Source organism: Chelon labrosus (genome assembly GCF_963514085.1).
Source record: "Chelon labrosus genome assembly, chromosome: 12".
NCBI classification, from domain to species: Eukaryota; Metazoa; Chordata; class Actinopteri; order Mugiliformes; family Mugilidae; genus Chelon; species Chelon labrosus.
This window is the reverse complement of record NC_140345.1, coordinates 7,024,624-7,048,966: the sequence shown is the minus strand read 5'-3', so window position 1 is coordinate 7,048,966 and position 24,343 is coordinate 7,024,624. Positions and strand designations below refer to the sequence as shown.

Genomic DNA, 24,343 nt, shown 5'->3' with positions numbered 1-24,343 from the left:
TGCTGGCCAGGGGGTAAATAACTAAAGCAGTGGGTAGGCTGGGTGGATAGGTAGGTCACATTATTATTGATTGCCCGACATTATGCGGACAACAGGGGAGTCCACAGAGACAGACGAATAAATTGTGGCTTGACATCAAAGTCAAGCTGCTGACACCGGGCCTGCAGGGGACTGAGGCTGCCCAAGGCTGGATTAGAGGTGAATGGATACACAGAGGCACGCACTGACACAAAAATAAACAGACAATGAGAACACTGTCCAGCAGTTACCTGATAAAAATGAAGGTTGTAAAGACGGAGCTTGAAAAAGAAAATGGCAGAACGAAACAAGAGGAAATGTCAGCCATGAATAATTTCATTTTCAAGGCCTGACTCTTACTGAAGACACTTCTCATGAATTGGACGCTCTTCTAACTAATAAGACACCGACAATGTCTTATTCATTTACACATCAAGACTCACTAGAGAGTTTCTGAAGGTGTACTATTCTAGTCTTCATAAAATTCCAATCTGCTACAGTGCGCATTTTTCACATTCATTAATGCCTCATTCAATTATTATTCATAGCTTGGATGATGATGTGATTAGGGAAGAAATGGGAGACAACAGATGAAATAATTAGGGAAATGAAGCTAATATTTAAATATTCAACATTCATTTTAATTCAAACCGATTTCCCTGACACTTTTCTGGTGAGTCTCCAAGCACAGCTAAAAATATATCGAACACAAGAGCAAAGTTTGAACAGATAACCGCATGACTGGCCAACATCTCAAGCCCACACCCAACACAAGCATTTCTTCTGTGGGCCTGCGGTCTGACGCAGAGGGCAGCATTTATCACTGTCGGCAAAGTGATTGACCATCCTGTCTAGATGGCTATCAGCTAAGCTAACTGGAGCCTGGTGATAATATCTGGAATGTGTGAAACTTGAGAGATACAAAGCAACGCTCGTCTCAACATGCGTAGACTTGCAAATCCAGGTAAAATAAGATAGAGACACTCCGTGACTAAGAAAGATGTGCAGACTGAGAGGGGGAGATGGTGCAGGTAAGGGCCACGTGAGAGACTCCGTGGCAACATGATGAGAAAAAGTAATGACTGAAAGACATTTTAGCAACTGTCTGGTGCCATACAAGGTCTTCGAAGGACTAAAGTTCTACAGTCTCTGTCTTCAGAGGTTGCAAAAACTAATTTGACCCATTCTGTGACAGTCTCCTTGCATAATGCTTATTTCTACCTTCTCAAGAAGAAATACAGGATACCACCAAGTCATGTTCTCCTTTTAGATATCATATGCAAGGTCATATGCTGATCTGTAGTATTGTTAACCTCCCATGAGATCTCTCACCAGATGGGAGCGTGACCCTTCGGGTTATACATCTTACTGCTCCCACACATACGCAGACAATCATTTGTGCTAATAATTTAAATAAAAGACATATACCCTTCTGCAAGGTCTTTGGTTTTGACATTTCATCAATAAAGTTCCTTCATGATTATAGGTTACTGATGCATTCCTCTATTACTGCCCAAAGAAACAATTTTTTAGCTTTTAAAATGACAGGGTTTGCCTTTTTTTTTTTTTTTTTTACAGTTTATGCCAAACGTAAACAGCATAACTTTGAGTTGTGGTCAAACCAAATATAATTTTATGAGGCGATCAGAATATAACGATATAAAATCAACCAAAAGCTGATTTACACAAAAATAATTGTAAGTTACAGCCCTAAATCATTCTGAAAGATTCTTTTTGGTCTACTACCGGCAACATATCGAGAACACAATCTCCTACCTCCTCTTGGAGCACGTGGCATTTTGATTAAATCTGTGCCATATGTCTCTATTGTCATGCATACAGTAGATACATTGAGAAAAAAACAAAACATTTAGGAAGTCTTGTGACTCAGGTGATGACACGAAGATGGTATCTGACAAGCAGCATTTCAAAGTATGACAGACACTGATAGAAGGAGAGGGAAGAAAAAAAAAAACCACCAAGCAAATGTTGTAGAATTGGCATGAAAATACAAAGCCAATCGCCAGCATACCAAAATCAAAGTGAAATAGAAGAAAGGAGTATGTCAGGGTGTCCTTGTAGCGGCTTAATCATGGCTACTGCATACCACAGAGGCAGAGCTGTGGAGAGTGATGCACTCCCCTTTTAATTAGTTAAGTGTATCCTGGAGAACAATAACAACTATGAATACTTTGTCAGGGTTTGACTTTGGGTCTGAGGAGCAGTGTACCATGCAGAAATGTGTACACTTGCAAGTATTTCTAAATGGATTCTTGGCTATAAGGATTATATCCTTAAAAACAAATAATGTCTGCAGGAGTAAATACAGGCATAAAACCAAGGTTTAAAAACAAGCATTTAGCTTGAAATACAATCTTGCTTTCTGACCAAATAGATGATGAGTCTTGCAGTGGGAGTTTACAGAAACAGATGGTCCATGTAGGCGTTGTAAGAGCTGGTTGTTGAGGATAATGGAGGAAATAAAACAACATATGATGGGAAGCCAAGGATGGTTATAAGTGTGCATATATCTAGGAGGAGGCTCAGGTTTGTAGGGGTGTCAAAGCTTAACGATCTGCATCTCTACTACCCTGGCACCATCGCATTCACCTCCCCCATATTCAAGAATCTGGAAATAATGCAGAAACATTACAACATATGAAGATGGATAGAGGGAGATGAAAGTGTAAGAGCACAGATGGGCGGTTAGGAAGGGAGGAGGAGGAGGTGAATGGCGTGGAGGTGAGGATAGAAAGGTGGGGTTAAATGGAGGGTAGTGGTCAGGAGACCATTGTGAACAAGATAAAGATAACATTCTTTGATCACATTCTTTGCCATCTTTGAAAGTGACATAAGAGGAAAAAAATGTCACATCTGTTTAACCAAAGTTGAGAAATGAAATGAAGAGAGAGGGGTGAAATGAAATGCATCCTGCACATTACTGGACATCTGTGAGCTTATTACTATATTCATAGCTGTCAGCCTGTGCCTCTCATTACAAGAATGGGGGTGGGTGGTGGAGAGGAAGCCAGATCAAGATAAAAGCAGACATGACACTGCTGAACTCGCTTCAATCAGATGAACTCAAAGGCAGCAGCGTTGCGTTGCTGGACCTCTCATTAGCATCATTCATTTGTTATTCATGACACACAGGTCTACTACACATGAGAAATGTTTTAAGAGATGGCTTCATTTGAAAGATATTTACTTTATATTTCCAGATTTCATTTCGTTATTATGATGTAAATTACGGATGCTGGATGGATTGTCCTTTGAGTGGGTATGTCATTTGGGAACAGTCAGGTTTTGTAAAGCCAATGTAAGAATTAGGCACATTCTGCACACAGGTTTTTGGGCCCTTGGGCAAATTTTGACATTTATGGTGAGTAGGGTAAGAGAGTGTTTAAAAGGGGAGTGCATGGGCAAGCAGAAGCTTGTCCTTGCAGGTATACAGCAGGAAGGGCTAGAGTTAGAGGAGAGGGGAAAGAGCAGGAAGGAGGGAGATCTGTCAAAACTTGGAAGATGTAAAATAATACTAAAGAAGTGTGACCTGAGGAATGTGAAAAAGAAGTAAGCTAAGTTGACAGACAGGATATGTGGAAACTGTCTGTCATCAGCAGCGCTCCAGAATTTTCCATGACTTCAGCGCGCCATCTCCAAGCAGAAATGTAGCTGGAGGGCAAAGAAACCAGCCCTGTATCTCCATAATGAGCTGTGAACCACGGGCGGAGGTGGCAGGGAGACACATAGAGGTAACACTTGGAGGTAACACAAGTGAAGGCAGATGGGCTCAAAAGACCCAGTAGATTGGAGACAATGTGTTCCCGAGATTAAACAGGCATTTTATACATTTAGCATACTAGCACACAGATGCTCACCGCCCTCTGTTGTCATAAATCACACCAACTGGTTGCTCCATCCATAACATTTGACAAATGGGTGGCTGCATATCGGAGCTATGCTTCAAAAGATGCACTAAAAATATGTCATTTATAAAAACTAGATAGTCAGCAGAGGATTACTGGATACTACTTTGAGAAAGTAAACTTTGAGCTGATATTTTTCTAAATATTAATGACACCAAAAAGAGTTTTGGGCTGTTGGGCGAACAAAATATGAAATAAACCTTTGGGGGTTGAGATTTCATTTATTAATCAACGATCTAAATCATAAAAGGAAGCTCAACAAGGTGAAAATTATCATTAGTTGCAACCCTAATGAAAATACAGCAGAAAACCTACCACAACGAACTTAAGTTTGAAAAAGAAGGTCTAAATGACACAATTACTGGCATTACTTTACATGATTTCTGCAGTTTGAAGTCCCCTTCCCATCCACATGCATTCTAACCTTGTGTAAAAACAACCAATAAAATCCTCCGTAGTTATCTGTTAATTTATTCCATTTTACATCGTACTACACCCGTAGCCAGCAGCTGCAAACAAACAGAAGCACTGCACTGTATCAGTGTTACAGGCGCATATGGTTTACGGGCAGACCTGTGGACCGAGCCTGGCTCAGCTTGATATGGCGGCTTGTTTCCACGGTCCAGAGCCAACCAGCCAATCATTTGGATATTGTCTCATGTTTGTACTGGAGGCTTGGCTGCCCTCTGTGAGTCAACTGACTGATAATCCACTGCGGGGGCTCTGACCACATAGTCGAGTTAACAGTGGGAGACATGAAAAAAGAAAAAAAGAGAAACTGGAAGAGGGATTTGAAACTGAACATCAAAAAAAACAAGAATCTGAAAGAGTAGTCGTCATAACAGTAGCGGCAACTGAAAGTGGAAAAAAAAATGATGACAAAGAGAGTAGGAGGTGCAGACAATGTTGTAAGCCAACATATGCAACACTATCTAGCCATGTCTCTTCTTTTTTTTCCGTTAGTGCCACAATTTTTCTTTGTCCTGTAAAATAAGCATGAAACATGCATGGAAGACAGCAAAGAAAGGTACAAAATTAAAGAAGCAGTACAGTGTGGGTGGGAGAAGGAGAAGGTGTTCAGTGAAGGACGGGAGGCCCTGGTCTGATACGTGCGTGCAACCAAAGCGAGGGAGGAGAGAACAGGTGGGTAGCCACAGGAGGACAAGTATGCCATTGTTTGGCTGGTACCTGTGTAACCATAAGGTGCACATCTCCTCAAACTGCTCCTAGCATTACACATCTCTCAGTGAATATAAATCTAATTATAATTTACTAATTTATACTGTAGTTATTCCACATGGGGAGATTATTTCTTTGCATTTGACCAATCCATTCGTTCAGACAGTAGTGTGCACACTTGGACATTTGGAGCAGTAGGCTGCTGCTAGCAAACTGGGGTGCTTGCTGAGGATACCTAATCCATGGACATGGCCATGGGGATTCAACCCTGTGACCCTTAAGTGCCAAGCTGCTTCTCTAACCACTATCCCACAACTTCCCCCAGTGACAGAATATTAGCAAATAGCGTTAGCTTGAGGCTAGTGCTGCTTCCTGAGGTTTGACTTTGCTTGCCCTGTCATGCCGATGGTGGGCCTGGATTTGATGCTCTCCTGAGCCGTTACACCAACTGCTCCTAAACCGGGGCCAAACAGGCACACACACACTTGCACACAAGCAGATGGGGCGTGGTGGGGTGTGTGTGTGGGTGAGGGGCTACAGAAAAGGGTGTCAGCAGTCCATGGTAGAATTTTTTGGCTAGCTTTACCTTGGTAACTTCCTTGCCAAGGGGAACAGGCTCTAACGCTGACAGACTGGATCATTACCACCAACTGGTGAGCCAGGAGCCACAACCATGGCAGCTCAGTGACACAATGTAAACAGGTTATGAAGCTACCACCAATTTAGGAATGTGCAGTTATTGTTAAAATAGAAAACACAGGAAAGAAAAACTTGGTTTCCCAGTTTTTGTTAAAAAAAAAAAAAAAGGCTGCAGTGATTCAAAACAAAGTTTAAAGGGTGAAATGAGAGAGAGGGAAGGCAGAAAAATGCTGATGTGAAGAAAAGGCCAGTAAAAGACTGGAAAAGTGAATGAAAGAGAAAAGAAAAAGAGAGGTTGTTCTAGCACTGTGAAGCCCTTTCAGCATACTGGTGGGCTCTTTTGCAAATCTACCGCTGCCCCATCACCAGCTGGTACTGCCATTGATGTGGAATTGGACACACACACACCTATTTATAGGCTATGTTAAGTCCGGATTCCAGGTTGCGTTGGGTTTGCAGTAATGTTCACATGCTCCTAACAGCCTTGACTGCTCCAAGTGACGGGCGGCCACACACACAGTGCAGTCTGGTCTCACATCCCAAGCTTGCTAAATCTCCTTTTTGTCACACATACGCATGCACACCAAAGTGTTGGTCCGCTTAATGCGGCGTGCATTCCACACATTCAAATACTCAAACACCTGCAGTTGTGTAGATACCCCTTCAGACATGCATGTATTCACCCATGTGTGCGCAATCACACGCGCAGTTTAAACATCCACCAGCGCCAACTTTCATCAGGCTTTCCCTTTCTCTGTGCCTCAACGAGCTACCTTCCAGCACCCCCTTCCCTCTACACCTCCTCTCTTCTCCACCGCTCTCTCCTTCCTTCCCTTCCCTCACTGCCTGTTTCTGTGCTATGTGCATAATCAGTCCAGTATTAATACCTGCATTCCAACAGCCTGCAGGAATCTCTCAACAATGTACCATTGTTCAGGTGGAGAGAGAGAGAACGACCTCACTGAAAATACCTGAAAAGGTACAGCAGTGAGGAGTCCCAGAGCTACAACATGTACGAACCGAGGTTTATGGTTTGAGATTGATATCTCATGCTGCTTCCAATAAATAACCTCTAATAAGGTTTGTCCAACCGACTGGATTTTAATTCATTCATTCATTTTGTTGTATTCAGTCAGAAGATGATTACAAATAATGTTATCTGCATAGCTAGTCCAAATGAGTTATTTGAAAAATTCCTCATTGTATATTTTCTATTCATTATATTCAACATTTTAGAAGTGAGTGGTCATATTGTGATATACTGCAGTTTCATTTGGGAAAGTATTTTTACTAATATAATAATATTGATTTCCAGCGCTAAGCAGAAGTGAGAGATAATGAAAAGCACTGACACACTGAATGCTCCATCATCCTCCCATCCTCCCATCCATCCGCCTGTCCTCTTTTGTCAGGCCTTATTATTGAACATGTGTCCTCTCTGCCCCTGCCATTAACCAACCCCACCCTCACACGCGGTTTTCAATGCACAGGCGCACGCATACGCGCGACGTGCAGCTCACACGCCTGCACCGCTAATTGACATGAGGAGTTGGTGCATCTTTCATCATTCTCCGCCGAGACAAATCCCAGTGTGTGTTTGTGTGTGTGTGCGTGAGTGCGAGTGTGTGATGTGAGTGGGGAACGGGATCAAAGGGGGTCCTCTAAGCGGCCTACCCCAGACCTCTCAGCCTCTCTCTAGACTCCGTAATGCGGCCGGGAAAAACCAAATATCTAGCTCATACTTCACAAGTACCAGAATCTTAATGTGCAGTGGGTTTATCTCACTTCTGCTTAAGAATCATTCACAAAGAATAAAAGTTAAATTCATTCTTAATGCTGCAGACTGCTTGCTTGGGCAGAATGCAAGATGCAATTGCGGCAAAACATGGGGTTATAATTACTTTATCCCTTAATAACAAGAGGCTAAATCAGTTAGGCACTCTGTAAGTATAACATTACCTCCACAATAACTATCCATCACATTTGTTGTTCTGCAGATTGTACAGACATGTAATTGTGAATCATTCAACCTAATGGAGTCGTAACCCAATTAAATGCTATTGATTTTGGATTAAATATGCATACAGTCAAGTAGAGAGCAAATATTCTTTTTTTTTTTCTGCTCGACAAAATCAAAAATAGAAGTATGAAACTTGACTCTCCTAATGCTTGTTTTACTGGAATATGTACACAACTCATGAAAACTAAGATTCAATTTGGAATAAAAAAAATTAAAAAAAACTCCTGGCTTGATTATTGCCATTAGCTGAACTGTCAAAAAAAATCTATGGGCTTCAAGTAACCCTGCTTCTTCTGGCTCCTTCTGTTCAGATTGATGTTTAGAAATACATGGTCAGGATGCGCGTCATGGCGCTGGCGTCGATGATACCACGGAGTGGTAGATGAGGTTGAGACATGCAAATAAAAATACATACGGCGATAAAACCGCTGATTTTAAGAGGTGACTCTAAAGAAGAGTGTGGTGTGAGAAACAAAACTGCAAGGCACATTCCACTGAGATAAGAAATGTACTATGCACTAAACTTAAGAACAAGATGCCACTTGAAGAGAAAATTAACAGTCAGAGCACAGCGAGTTTACCTCTCTACTCAAAGTCAAGTTCACACAAGCAGAGGGGAGCAAAGGAAACTCAAGAGCTACGGTCCTTGTTTCAGTTAGGCTCTGGTAAGTAAAACTTCTATAAAACAAAGGCAAGCTATGTCCTTGGGGCAAGCTTGCTTGATTCAGAAGCCCTGAAAGCCAACACTTGATCTGTTCAGTGATGATACTCTGGACTTGCTCTCAGGTAACATGGGGAGCCCCCTTTTCTCACACATACAGGCATGAAGTCATAGAAAACATCCAATGCAGAAACTCTAACACAAAGGTATACGTACACAGGTGCTGTAATGCAAACACCACCTCTGAACCTTCAACACAAACACCTCCACAAGCCCTCTCCTCCCCCTCCTCCACCTTCTACTCCTCCTCTTCCTTCCCGGTGTGGAGGATTAATGTCCCCGCTCATGTCTCTCAGGTCCCCCCGGCCCAGTTAAAGCAATAAGATCTCATTGTCAAACAGTGACCAGCCTCACTGGAGAGGTTAACCACCGCTGCTTAACCATTAACTAAATTAAAGTCGAGGGGGGAACGCACAGGAATGTTGACAGATGGAAAAGAGAGATTGGCCGTGAAATGTGGCTTAAAAGAAAGAGCAATCAATGTGTTTTGGGCCTACCTTTGTTGTAGTTTAAGTAAATTTGCTCACATACACGAACAGATACACTTATAGACACGAAACACTCTGCGGCCTTGTGAACTTTAAGTCACCTTCTTCTACTGGTTATCATTATGAGATGCCGATAAGAGAACAAATATCCCTTGAGGCGCCACTGGCATAATTCTGAAACCCCTCCCTAGGAAGAGACAATTACCGTGTCAGAGGTGCATTCAAGTACACTATATTACCAAAAGTATTCGCTCACCTGCCTTTACTCATTCTATGAACTGAAGTGCCATCCCATTCCTAACTCATAGAATTCAATATGATGTCGGTCCACCTTTTGCAGCTATTACAGCTTCAACTCTTCTGGGAAGACTGTCCACAAGGTTGAGGAGAGTGTTTATAGGAATTTTTGACCATTCTTCCAAAAGCGCATTGGTGAGGTCACACACTGATGTTGGTCGAGAAGGCCTGGCTCTCAGTCTCCGCTCTAATTCATCCCAAAGGTGTTCTATCGGGTTCAGGTCAGGACTCTGTGCAGGCCAGTCAAGTTCATCCACACCAGACTCTGTCATCCACGTCTTTATGGACCTTGCTTTGTGCACTGGTGCACAGTCATGTTGGAAGAGGAAGGGGCCCGCTCCAAACTGTTCCCACAAGGTTGGGAGCATGGAATTGTCCAAAATGTTTTGGTATCCTGAAGCATTCAATGTTCCTTTCACTGGAACTAAGGGGCCAAGCCCAGCTCCTGAAAAACAACCCCATACCATAATTCCTCCTCCACCAAATTTCACAGTTGGCACAATGCAATCTGAAATGTACCGTTCTCCTGGCAACCTCCAAACCCAGACTCGTCCATCAGATTGCCAGATGGAAAAGCGTGATTCATCACTCCAGAGAACGCGTCTCCACTGCTCTAGAGGCCAGTGGCGGCGTGCTTTACACCATTGCATCCGACGCCTTGCATTGCACTTGGTGATGTGTGGCTTGGCTGCAGCTGCTCGGCCATGGAAACCCATTCCATGAAGCTCTCTGCGTACTGTACTTGGGCTAATCTGAAGGTCACATGAAGTTTGTAGCTCTGTAGCAATTGACTGTGCAGAAAGTCGGCGACCTCTTTGCACTATGCGCTTCAGCATCCGCTGACCCCTCTCCGTCACTTTACGTGGCCTACCACTTCGTGGCTGAGTTGCTGTTTTTCCCAAACGCTTCCATTTTGTTATAATAGAGCTGACAGTTGACTGTGGAATATTTAGGAGCGAGGAAATTTCACGACTGGATTTGTTGCACAAGTGGCATCCTATGACAGTTCCACGCTGGAATTCACTGAGCTCCTGAGAGCGGCCCATTCTTTCACAAATGTCTTGTTTCACAGTCTGCATGCCTGAGTGCTTGAATTTATACACCTGGGGCCAGGCCAAGTGATTAGAACACCTGATTCTGATCATTTGAATGGGTGAGCGAATACTTTTGGTAATATAGTGTATCTCTCCGCAATCATAAAGTTGTGCCTTTGTAGCAGTGGAAGTGTACAAACAATGTACAGTTGACTGATTGAAGCCTTTTATCAAAATCTCAGATAAATAGAGGAACAGACGTGGTAAATTGTTGGGTGCATTCGCAACACCGACTACAGGGTCGACGCGCTCCTTTCCTTTCCTCGCACCAGCCCAAGCCGGTGGTGTGGAAAGACATGAGGTGGTAATGGAACCCAAGTGTGCGCGAGTGCGTGTGAAGAAGGGGGGGGCGACAGGGCTTTTTCGGAGGGGTGCATTCAACAACTGCTGCTGAGGCAACTGTTGATGTCTGAAAAGCAACAGCTTGCGGGGCTCTCAGAGGACCCTCTGCCAGCCAACAGTCAGATGGAGGGTTTAGGGTTGGAGGGGCACAGGGGTTAGGATTTCTTCTCTTTTGCCAGGAAAATGATCTCCTTGGCCACAGATCTAGGCTTCTCCGTGACATCCCCCATTCCTAATTGGTATTCCTCAATCCTGATGTACTCCGCCTGTCTGATCTTCAGTGCTGCTATGTCTGCCTTTATCACTTTTGTTAATTTTATCACCATCCCCTTATGCATGGAGATCTAATTTGATGGATCAAAACAGCTGGACAGCACACAACTGAGTACTGTAAATCCATTTTCAGACACGAGCCACCATACTGTATTTTCTTTCTGTTTTATGACACAGATTTGTACATGGCATTTCTAAAAGAGCTCAAGCCAATCCCGCCGCTTTGTATATTCCTACTCCAAACACACTGAGGCATAAAGGTTCTTATCCGCATCTTGCTGCAGCACTCTCCAGCTAAATGGATTGGCAGCACTCAACCTCGTCTCCTGAAAGAGCTTTGTGAATTTTCAATTTTGCTACAACCCTGAATTGTACCCCAACCCCCCACCATAATTTGCCATCATGTACACACATGTAGAGACAAGGACACGAACAGATACGTGTAGCCTCTTTTCAAGGCTGAATTTGAAATTACCCATCACCATCAACTTCCTCCCCTGAGACAATAACAAGACTGCCCAGTGGCAGCACAATAGTCGGCTATAATCATCTCTCATACCATCCCTTGATCTCTTTCTGTACTTTCTCAATGCTTCCTTCCTTCCTTCCCTAAAACTCAGACTAACGGCAAGACAGCACTGAGTCATAGCTGCAGACCAAACCATAACAAGTTTCTTTCTCACCTTTCATTTCTTAATAATTATAGGAATGTGTGTTTTGTTTTCTTACTTTGGAAACAACTTCAAATTATCAAACACAGCCAGTGGCGGAGACAGACATCGCAGTGGAATGCATTCTTTGGAAAGTGAGAAACAAGAAGGTGTCCTGAGGGGGTCGGAGGGTCATTCTTATTTTAAAATCATCAATGGCGGCCATAAATCTATTGTAGACGAGCTATTGGGACGGGTGTAAAAGCAAACAGATCGTACCCCTCTCCCACTAAAACACAGCAGGCAATGAAGCTATGCCGGGTCAATAACGGTGAACCATGCACAAAAGCACGGTGGTTGACACAGGCAAAGGCAACATGTTAAATCACAGCAAGCAAACGCACATAAATACAACCGGACAAAAAAATGCGAGTGCAAAGGAACAAAAGGGGAAGGAAAGACAGAACAGGACAGAGATGATGGGGAGAGGGATGGGAACATAGACAAAGCTGATCTGGAGAAATACACCTTTTGGTTATGTATGAGTACCTGTAGAAGTTGGAGTGCGTTTAGAATCACAGCTCAGGCTGCAGCTCTTTTGAAGCTCTTAAGGGGATATGAGAATAAAAAGCAGGGGGATAAACCTTTCCATTTCTGCTGTGAATCACATAATTCTTACTAACTGACTCCAGGATTATCCACGTGCAAGCAGTGTACCATCTGCTGATGCCCAGTTGTCTACCAGGGCTGGCTGCCAGCTCACCAGCCAACAGCAGAACCCTATCATACTGCTGCAGCGGAGTTTAATGTGCTATTGACTACAAATTATAAACACAAATGGGGATGCTAAAATTCCCCTCTAGGAGCTCAGTGATTGCTAAAGGGCTTCTGAACATAAGTCAACCTGAACGTGTCTTTTACATAAACAGATGTTTAAAGGTTGCCCCAGTGGTTGTTCAACTGAAATCCAGTCAAACCACAAGGATGTGGCCAGGCCGTGAACAGACTCCACTTTTTCACCTATAACACTGCCTCAGAAGTGCATTGTGGTGGTTGTTTGTATGCGGATTACTGGCTGTGATTTGTGGTTAGAAGGGCTTTAAAATGGAAATGCATGCCCTTTTCCACACAATCTGAAGTGATGACACACTTAACAGGGCGAGCTCCAACGTGTCCCGAGGAATGCCACTCATTCCATCTCAGTGATTTACTTCGTCACTGTCACAACAGACACACATACAAACACAATAATTACAGCCCGTCCATTCCCGAGCCCACCCCCACAGAGATCTAATGACAAGGGGGCAAATATGAACAAGCTTTTGCAAAGCAGTCGCTCACTAAGGAACTTTAAGGTTTCCAGTGTTGCAAAACACCAGAATCCAGTAGAGTACACATTATCTATGCATATGTGTGTTAAATCATAGATGTATGAGCAGTCAGGGAATGTGTGCTATATATGCATGCCTATAATACACATGAGTGCAAATCGCACAAAACTGAAACCAAGTATCTCCGTAAAGAGGTCCTCTGAATTTCACCTCCTTGTGGCTAAATGGCTCTTTTTCTGGGCTAATACCATAATAATTACACATGGCCGCAGGGGGTGCACTTTTGATGCTGCGCTGGCAGGGGGGACAGAAATTAAAAGTGAGGAAATGACTGTGGGAATTAAGGGGGGATAGACAAAGAGGCTGACGCTACGTGTTAGTGGCTAACACCTTGAACCCAGCTGATGCTTGTCACAACGATTCTTTCCACTTGTCCTGACCACTTTGGGGTCTCTACAGTTTAACTCAGACTCATCTGACCATTTGACTCTCCTTTTGTCTCTTCACCTTAACGTCAATTTGTTCTTTCTGATCCCCCAGACTTCCAAAAATTGGAGGAAGTTGGAGGAGTAACTGAGGCAGTTACAGTGATGTTGTTGTCTTTGTAAAAACACAAAAACCACTGGTTTAAACTTTTTAATTTTTTTTTCAAATGCTTGATCTATTTGTGTTGACTTGCGTTCCTAATTTCACTGTAAACTGCATGCTTCCACTCTTCCTGTGTTGCAATGAAAAAGGCAACGGCATGGCAAAGATGAGCAGAACAGGAACCATGTCTCAGTGAGCGGGGTCAAAGGTTCAGCACAATCCTGTGCTGGGGAATGTTGAGCACCTCGGGGTGCCCCAGGTTGCCATGTGTGTCATATACACGGACACTTTTTTTGCCCATATACGAAGCACATTATTGTCCTTTTCCAACTGAGCAGATTGAGCTCATCCAAAACCGCAAAACTGCCTGACGTCCAGTTGACTTCTTATGTGACTTCTACAGTTTTAAAATGTTACTTAAATCACCACAGGCTGATGAAGTAAAAATAAATAAATAAACAAATTGTTTTGATTGGGAACTTTATTTATCAATTTAATTGATGTCTCATGTGTGGGAAAAAACAAGCTTTAAAGGCTTGTGATTTTGGCATGTGATAAATTTGAAAGTTGTGGTAACAGTATCTCATTTCCTTCCTTTGCTCTCTTCTAAATGATCACAGCCCCTGATAGGTACAATGATGCACCACTATGTGTCTTGCACAAACTACTTATGGACTCATTGTTTATGGCAGGAAAGTCTCAGACACACAAAAAGGAGATGACACTTCAGGGATTTATGTGTCCTGTTGTTCTATGTGGTCTGTGCTCAGCACGGACACGGTCACAAGTTGAAAGTGTGCGACCGGCGATCATGAGAACGTCTGTGTGACTTAATCCCACTGAGACCCAACAACAGCTGCTACAAAACCAGGAGACAGAAACAGAGAGTGGTTTTAGAAAAAGAGTCTCTGGCAAACCCTTTCTTTCAAACAAAGAATTCTTCTTCTCTCAGACTTAAGCAGACTTCAGAGCAGCGTTTTTTTTTTGGGCGTCGGATGGTGCAGGTGGGGGGATGGCGGTGAGCTCAGCACCTGGAACCAAGCCTTTGAATCAACGCACCACAGATGTGTGATGTGTGATATACTACACAGCTTCCATCAATTACAGGGCACGTTTTGCTAGGTACCCTGTTCAAAGGCTCCATGAAGGGCAGACAGACAGCAAAGCACAACGACAGTCTCCTTGGCCAGATTGGAGGGAGGGTGCAATTGTAAAAGAAGAGCCAAGAAAACACATGGAGTTAAGAAAATGTCTGGAAAACCTTAAAGGTGAGGTTGACGTCGAGAATGTTTAAATTAAGAGAAAAAACAATTTGGTATATAATAACAGCTGCAAATATGTTGAGAACTTTGATGCTGGGAGAGAGAAATAAGAGATAGAGAGCAGAATAAGAGAAGAGCCACGAGCATACAAAGCCCCACCCTTTCCTTCATGCTGCTGTAAATCACCACAGGCTGATCTCAGTCAAGGGGTTGAGGAATAGTTTCAAAAAAATGCCCACAAATAATTATGAAACTTGATTTTTATATACATATAATCACAAACGAGCCCCTGAAGTCTATACTACTATAATTCTGATGGAAAATGCACCAAACATAGGAAATAATCTTACTAGGAACATGACAAATGGGCTAGGAGACCATTAACCATGGGAGACTATGGTCAGGCACATCATAAACTTGGAGCGCACCACATGACCTAGTAAAATAGTGGGCTTTTCTCTGGCATCAGAAACTTTTCTTTGACAGAAAGATCATATAAGACCAAAGTCAAGTTGCTTTTAAATTGACTTGGGCTTTCTGGCAGCACCCAGGGGTGATGAGGGTGAGGCGCACTGCCAGCACAGGAGACACAAATCCCGCAGATCAGACATCAAAGCGCTGGAAACTGCAGCTCGGCAGACAGACGTAGCAGCAGGAATGAGATGAGCCACAAGGGTCTTCACAATAAAAGCTTGTGATTGGTGAATGGTATTCATTGGGAGCGATTTGAAGATTTTGAACGCTTTTCGCAGATTTTCTTCTCTGTATGTCGACATTTATTCATTATTATGAAATCATGGCTTTATATAGAAGCCTTTTTTATTTTTCCTAGGCTAGTGAGATTGTTGGCAAAGCTTCCGAAATTGGCAATGTCCCGAGGAAAGTACCGCAGTCCTGCGCGCAAAGAAGTGTCCTCAAGTGTGGTGCAGAGACTGCCCGCTCATCCACACAGAGCCAACAGAAGCACATCAAAGGTCCCGTCAGTGGAGATAACTGATTACATCGAGGCTGCTGCAGACTATTTTTGTTTCAGTGACTGCAGAAACAAAAACTGATCTCGTTAGATAAACGTTGACCTGGCGATCCATCCGGGTTTCCACCTGCTATTTGTTTTTTTGTTTTTGTTTTTTATGTGCGGCGCCGGTAACAGGTTGTTCAGCGTCGGAAACCAAAGCAAACACAACCAAACTACGACCGACTGATTAAATAGGCTGGAGCTCAGTGAGGCGCTCCTGACACACACGGACGGGCTTGTGCTTTGAGTAGCGGACCTCAGAAAAGTAAAAAGTGTACAGCCTGGAGGCTTGAAAATCCAACCGGCACCGCGTCAAAGGCGCGACAAAGTTAGTGAGACGCTGCATTCTATTTTGGAAAGGCAGCGGAAAAGTAGCTCATAGTGGGAGAGACTTACCTTGAAATGCCCAGAGGAGCAAGGTGCAAAGGAGCGACATGCGTCCAAACGTTATCCCGTCCATGGCCGCTTCTCGAACTTTGTTCAAGGAGAAGTATTCACTTTGTTTCTGGTTGTGGAGTGTGGAAATCTGGCACAGCAGCAGGTCTTTTCTTCTTTCAATGCTCCAAAGCTTTCTGGACCTCTCTCTCTCGCTCTCTCTTTCTCTCTCTCTCTCTCAGCCAAAGGGGTTCCTCCCTCTCTCCCTCTCTCTCTCTCTCACACACACACACACACGCGCGCGCACACAGAAATCTGATGCTGGTGGCAGTCTACTTGGTTGATATATTTGCACAAAAGGTGACCCCCTCTCCTCCCAATACAACCCCTCCTCCCTCTCTCCCTCCCTCTCTCCCTCCCTCTCTCTCTCTCTCCCTCTCTCCACCTCACTTGCAGTGAATAGACCTGCTTGACTAATCGTGTAGGTCTACTGGGGAAAGTAGGATTTCTTTAAAGGAAGTTAAAAGTGATTTTTATCATGAGGCTCAGTGACTCGTAGCAACTCTGAAAGTGTAGCCTTAAGACAAATGTTTTATGGGGAGGATGTAGTTTTTCAAAATTCACAGCAAAACCAGAAATATAGAAACACATGCTCACATTCTAGGCTGCAGTACCTTCCAAATAGACCCTTTCACTCCCTACTAGCTCAAACTGCAATGCATAATAATAATGAGTAATCCAAAGGGTCTGATTTGCGACTGCAGACATGAGAAATGATCTCCTTCTATAGGCAAGAGAATTGATCTGTTAAGTTAATCTGTCAGTTGTCTGGGTGACTACCAGAACTGGCTGTGGGGAAAAACAGCTTTTTTTAATCTACTTTGTTCCTTAGACAAATTTCCTGCCCTGGTTGGACCCCTTAACAAGGACCATCCCCAACTTGCATATGTCCCAAATAATGATTTTCATTTTCAAAGCAACTGGAGGTCGTTTCATGGGAGTGGGCTAAGCTGTCTGTCACTGGCAGACATACCATTCATTCCTAGACATGTAATCCTTTCAGAATCTGTTTGGGTATTTATTGGGAATGGCACAGTCTATTTAGATATTTACAGTTCAGATGTATAGTTATCAAGAGGGTCTAAGTGGCTTAAACAAAATGCCGTAATGCTTGTCTCAGTGCTCAGAGTGGTTATTGTTTGACCTATGAGGTTGACTCATGCCAAATCCCATAAGCCTGGAGCTGGAAACATAAACCTGCCATAACTCCATCATGAGATGGCTTAATAGTACCATTGTCCACCCAAGTGCACAACACAAACATCTATACTCTCAGAGTTTCTTTCTGCTGGAGACTGGTTGACTGTAGGTAATAATAGTCCGTTACAGCGCAGTTGCATTCAAAGACACACATGCCGAACATAGCTGGTACAAAACAACTGGTTAATATGTTCTCAGCCCTGCTTGTTGAGTGGAAGCGATACTTTCAACCTGCTTCACTTCGGCCTAAAGACTCACCTCTGCGAATGAGATATGATAGCTGAGCTGCTCGGAATGCACACAAAACAGCTGTTCTGCACATGAAGGGGGCGCTGGCAGGAGTTTAGAAAGGCTACTGTGAGTACGATGGGACTGAGGGAGCAAGTTTACCCCTACACCCTTTCATTCTTTCAAACTGTTTTTTTCTATTCCTGGCTGTCACAGCATGAGGGGAAATAAAGTCTTCCCGACGACTATCTAACATCAATACAGCCACTCATCCCTGATATCGACCCATCGTGATTATCTCGTCATGCTGCAGAGAGATGAGGTCCACTAACAAGTCTTCTATCCTGCGGTGAAGGACTTAGCGCAGCATAACCCTTGCACTGGCTTACATAAGACCCACATCATGATGCATAGCTGTGGATAATGCTGATATAGCCAAGCACAGGGCATTTTTAGTTAAGGCTTTTAGTCATACATACAGTAGCTGTGATTTACGGTGCTGGCTTATTACCTAATGGAGCTGCAGCAGAGGAGAGGGGAGAAGAGGAGAGATTAGGGTGAGGACAAACTGAAACACAGCAGAGGACAGAATAAGTAATTGCAAAGGAGAAATGAAAGGAATATGTAGAGCAGAAGTGAGGGAGAGGGATTAAGAGTGAAGGAGGAAGTGAAGATGAATTTGTATGTAGTGCATATTTAAATATTTACAAAGGTCAGTAATGGAGGCAAATATCATTGCATCAGAGTTCAGACTTGTGCTGTTGGTGAGGCAAAGCTGGAGGACCTGAACCCAATCTGTCTCATCATACTATAGTGCATAATATATTACTGAACCAATATTACACCAACAAGCCGCACTTCTTGAACAGGCCTTCTTGCCAAACGCTGAGCTTTAATCAAGACAACTGCGTGTTGTACCTCTAAATATTGCTAATGTGCTGCCGTGTTTCTGTTCATGAAATGGTTTGTTACATTTTAAGCAGCTCACTGCGATTGCAACTGGAGTAGACTAAGCAAGGTACCCAACACGCCTGTCTCCCTCGCCATGCTACTCAAAAAAAAAAAACATGGTATCTTCTTAGGTGAGGTGAGATTTAAGCCCTCCAGCTTGCTCCGAGCAGGCATCCAAAGAGAATCACCCCCAACAGAGAAACATCCAGAGGGCATTCTTCTTTGATACCTGAACCTCTGCAACTTGTTGCATCTTGCACAAAAGGAGCATCAGTGCTCCTCCCAGCACTGGGTGTTCCTGCTCTGCACCTCACCCTACAAAGGTAATATAATCATAATCAGTATAGTTTTTGGTCCCTATCTAGGGTTCAAAGCATACAGCATCAGAATGTAGATTGACTGATTAGGAGCTTTGTCTCAGTCTCACAGATTACATCACTGCCGAAAGCACAACAATCTGCCTGTTTATGTCGCACGTCATCTTATTTTCCAATTCAAAGAACTTTCACTTTCAGTTGGGGCCTGCACCCTATACAAGGCGATCCACCATCCTCCAGCAGGGTAGCATTAGGTCTTGAAGGTGTTCACGCTCGACTGCTTCACACTCGCATACAAATGACCCCTTTGGATCCTAAAGGTCACAGACTGATGATAACCCTACAGGAGTCCACTATGAACAAATGCAGAAGTAATGCTGAGATCACCAAACAGGATACTCCTCACTCCCCAGCTACACGTAGAGATTAATTTCATTCACCACAGAACTGGAGCCAAGGCACAACTTTTCAATCACAGTGATGATAGGGAGATATGGATATTGCCCTCCATCTGGTAGTACAACCAGATTCCTGCGCCAACGGCCATGTCACCAATAACATATTCCCTCTTCTTATAAGGAGGACAAAGTCAATAGCCCTCTCCATGTCCACAGTATACAGGATGTAGTTAAAGTATCATGGACATTTAGTATCTTTTAATAAAACAAAGCTTCTGCACTCTGTCAAAACCAGTGAAGATTCTACACTATATTGTTCCACCTGTTCAAGGGTGTGAGTACAATGTTTTTTGCCAATCCACTGTCTTAGTTTAGCATATTCACATACTTTGATGCTAACAACACAAAATACAATAGGGCCACAAAAAACCTCACTAGTTTTGCAGGTTCTAGGTCAAAAACCTATTGGACTAATTCAATTTTTTACCTGATGAGAAAGAAAAATAGCACAATATATTAGCATTGCTCTCCTGTCACATTGTTGGACTCAAATGCACAGTATCATAGGTACAACTCCAGGAAGCACAGAGAGCAGAGTTTATAACTTTAAAATAATAAAATTACTTTTCACTCTGAGGGGAACATTACTGTCTATACCATACTGCAAGGTAATACGTCCATTACTGCTGCAGTTGAGACCCTTCACTCGAAAACCTCACATTGGTTCAAGAGGAAAAGACGGGACAACTAGTTATTCATCCTCTGGGCAACATGGATATCTACAGAAAAGTTAATTCCAGTTCAGTGTTATAGTCATAGCTGAAGCGACTGACCAACTCATCAGCATTGCAGACGTGGAGCCATGCTGCTAGCAGGGCTACAACTTACATTCTGTTGAGACAGTCTGTGCTGCATTCCCCTTTGCTACCATATGGAGGGACATTTGCTCTAAATGACTCTCAAGCAACTCCATAAAAGTGCAAAAATCATATGAAGGGCACAACATGCAAGAATTGTTTAAGCACTGAGACTGTCAGCATTTTTAGACACTCATTGAATGTCCATCTAAGAAAAGCGTCACATCTTCGAAACAGATTTCAGACACCCTACCTTATAGTCCCTTGTTTTATGTGATTTACCACCCGAACCCCATGTCAAAAATTTGTCTACCTGACAAGGAGAATATTTGACACATCGGCCTAAAGCAATGGGATAAAGAGAAGCAGAGACACGGAGGCACTACAAAGGGAACAGAGATGTGTAATGAAAGAATAATGAAGAGAACAGATTAGAAGTGGAAGAGGAGGGGAGAACTTTAATTCCAAAGTCAGAGGATGGGTAACATATAGCCCTGGGGAATAACAGCAAAGTATATGCAGAGAGAAAAAAGAGAGGGGAAGATAAAAACTGAAGGTAGCTGTAATCTCATATTAATTCTCATGTCCCAACGTTGCAGGGAAGAATGATGTGCTGAGGCTACATCCTTCGCATCCCCCCATGATTCTTTGATCTATCTCTTTGTTTCACTCCCCTCGTCTCTTTTTCTCTCTATGTCTTCTCCATCTCTGTCCACTCTAATCTCTATATATCTCTCTTACCCCCCTACCCCGGGCCCTTCGACTTGGCCTCCTTCTTCTTGGCCGGGCTGTAAGTGATCACGTATCTGTTTTCCAAGCACTGATACATGGTGGAGGGTGAGTCATGGTGCAGGATTTGCGCAGTGATGAAGCTACTCTTTGGGAATGAAACGCTCGTTGCCAGCTGGCTCTGGCGACCTATAGACCCAACAATACAGTCACCAAAAAGAGCGAATCATCATGATTCAGCCCAACATCATTCCTTTTATCTGCCCGTGTTAAATTACAAGTTTGCCATCCAGCCTCAGAAAGACCACATCCCAGCCACCTGGTCACGCCCACTAGGTTATAAAACACATAATGCCTCTTTTTTTTCCCTTGGGGGTACAAAGAACCTGGATCCTAAAACGTCATCCAAACATCCACCTGCCCATTCAAACATCCATCAACATTCATCCCTCTGCTGTTCTTTAAATAAACTGTTGGAGCAACTTCCTAGATCCTTCTTCCTTCCTTCCTTCCTTCCTTCCTTCTTGGATGTTTATTGTAATTGTACTGTGTACCTTACTGTGCATATGACAATAAACTTCTTGAATGTAATAAATTAATACATTGTATTTCATTTAAACATCCAAAAAAACAGCACTTTGGTACAAAAAAAATCTCCATACAGTATCTGTTCAGTGCTGGTTATGTCTATTTTTTAAATATCCGCTAAGCAGGGTAAACTAGGACCATGTATTTTAATGTGCATTTGTGTCTATCACAGTGGATTCTGGCTCACTGGGCGCCAGGCACAATACCACCCACTCTGACAGTAGCTCTGTGGGAGGCAAATCCGTCACACTCACTTCGGACAGTGGCTGAGCTACAGGAAATGGTGCTGAACAATATGGCAGTCTCACTCACGCCTCCATAGAGCAGGTCACCGTATCGCGAAGGTCATCTCTGCGGTCAGCTGATGGCAAGAACCGGGTCATACAAAAACCAAAAGCTGGGGAAAAGAAACAAATGTCATCTGTGCGGTAAGGTTTTAAAACAGGAATCCGTTCTAATACCTCATGCTAAAACAGTTTGATTCCCTCCCTAATTCAGTATCACACAGATTCCCAATTCACCAAATATAATTTTCAGCACCTTCTATATTTGTATTAGTTTTATCCAGTGGTAAAGAAAACGACCATAATCCACTGAAAATCATTTCTGCCTTGCTTTTCTCCGACTCAGTAGGCATGTTTTATTCATACAACTCCTTAAGAATGTCAGACATTTATTCATCCATTTTAATACTCCATGGAAATCTATTTTTCTGGTATATAATTCATAACTGTGAATTCTATGTTTTAAAACGGTTTGTCAACGTTGGCATTTTATTCATTGGTTATGGAGTTGATTTTCTTTTTGTCTAGTCTATCAACTGATTTATGCTGCATTTTGCAGCAAAAACAATCATTGTGTTACTTGATTCCATATTATAGTGCTCTATAAATGCAAGCAATAATCACGGTGTGATTAAAAAATGAAGAAAAAAAATTACAAATACAAGCTTTACATCAACAAAACTGCCAGGCTGTAAAAGGGAACAGTGTACAATTTTAGAACTATATGTTTTTAAGCAACACTGAATATATTTTATGCTTTTCATGCAGCTCACTCTTTTATACTCTTGAAGCGCAGCTTTTCTTCAGATGTCTTTTTCTGTAATACATGTAAATGTAGCTTTCAGAGGAAAATTAATTAGGAATCAGCTCTTTGCCTTCAAAGTCTCTGCACTGCACTTTATGTTGCTTACAAACACATGCTCACAATCCTCCGTGCCTGCTGGGCTGTGTGGACTTTATCTTGCCTACACCAACTCAACGTTGGCGGCGTCTCTGCATTCAGGCCCTCAGGCTTTGAATGTGAATACATAAACCATTTTGTAGAATATTAATCACCCCTTGCCAGTGACTGAATCGCAGGCAACTGCAATTTCTCTGTGTCCTCCCCGGGGTTACAAGAGAAATGTGAAAGTGTTACCACCTCTGTCCAACTTAAATGGTGTATTTATATGTGTGAGTGCATTTTTATTCGCATGTTTAGGCTGTCCTGGGTCTCCATGTACCCCAAAGCAATGTTACTGTGTAACTTAAACGGCTTTTCTCTGTGTATATTTTCAAAAAAACACACAAGTGCTGTGCATTTTGTACCTAACAAGAACCCAATGAAAAGACTTTCAGCTTCAGAAAATATCTGCTCAGACGCTAATTTTTATAAATTAGATTAAGCCATGTAACAGAAATGGTGTACAATACCCTGTACGTATATCAACTATTCCTCTCATTAAAGGGCATGCATGTGTGTGTATTTCAGGGAAGGACCCATCTGTGTGTGTCAAATGAAGCATGAACCATTACATCTCTACTGATGTGGCCCCCCACCACAGGGGCCAAGAGTGGGCCGTCTCCTGAGACACACAGTTCCAGTCAGTCTCTTTCTCCCTACTGCATATATGCACAACACGACACCAATCTGACTGATCTAGTGACCAGCTTAATAATCCTCCAGCATTTATCACTCCCTCCCTCTGTCACTCTCCAGCGTCTTCTCCCTCACTCACCTCTCTGTCCAGCTGATCTGGACCAACTCCTCCATCTCTCATCACATCCAATTCCCTCGCTCGCTGTCTCTTTCCCTTTGAAACTACCCCTCTCTTGCCCATAATGGGGGGTAATTATGGCATTACAGCCACAATGACTGTGCAGTGGGGGCTCAGGAACCGTGACACACGCTCATGCACCATGGCCAAGTGTTGCCATCAATACGGACTTCTGTGACTCTACAGGAGGGCATTATGGGGTGGGGAAGAATGGGATAAGGGGACAGAAAAATGGAGGCTGGAGGGGACAAAAATAAAAGAGACGGTTTAGAGATTCAAACAGCGCAAAGGGAAAAGGCACAGGAAGATGTAGAAAAAAATAAAGAGTGGAGGTAATTTAGATGTTGTAAGCATTGAAATAATATTTTTTTTTTTTTTTAAAAAAGCTTTAGGATTGTGAAAAAAAGCAACTGAGCGAAGGGGAACAGTGGGGGAGATTAATGCATTTCAGACTACAGCAAATCGACTTGGTGCAGGAGATAGAGAGAGTGTTAAAGAAGGAAAATAAAGGCAGAAAGAAGGTTTCTGTCAATAAAAGCAACATCGATCACTTACAAGCTGGTGGGCCCCCACTGATCAGCAGTGTAGTTTATCTAGCTTGGCTTGCTGGGCTGAGCAGGCAGCTTGGCATGAAAAGATTGAATGCAGCTCTGTAGATGGCTGCTACTGGGAATGAGACCGTTAGACGGGTCAGCCACGTGTGTGTGGAGCTACTTTCCATTACATTAATTTGCAACTGAATCATGTGTTCAGAAA

At 43.1% G+C, this 24,343-nt stretch overlaps 1 protein-coding gene across 2 annotated transcripts in view; it reads right to left on the bottom strand.

Annotated features, from left to right (window-relative positions):
- Positions 1-16,455, bottom strand: part of bcam (basal cell adhesion molecule (Lutheran blood group)) — a 49,304-nt gene extending 32,849 nt beyond the window's left edge. For both annotated transcript variants that reach the window (XM_084557159.1, XM_084557160.1), the window contains exon 1: positions 16,240-16,455. In XM_084557159.1, the coding sequence (XP_084413285.1) occupies positions 16,240-16,303 (64 nt within the window). In that variant the 5' untranslated portion in view covers positions 16,304-16,455. The remainder of the gene's footprint in view (positions 1-16,239) is intronic.
- Positions 16,456-24,343: the final 7,888 nt, after the last annotated feature.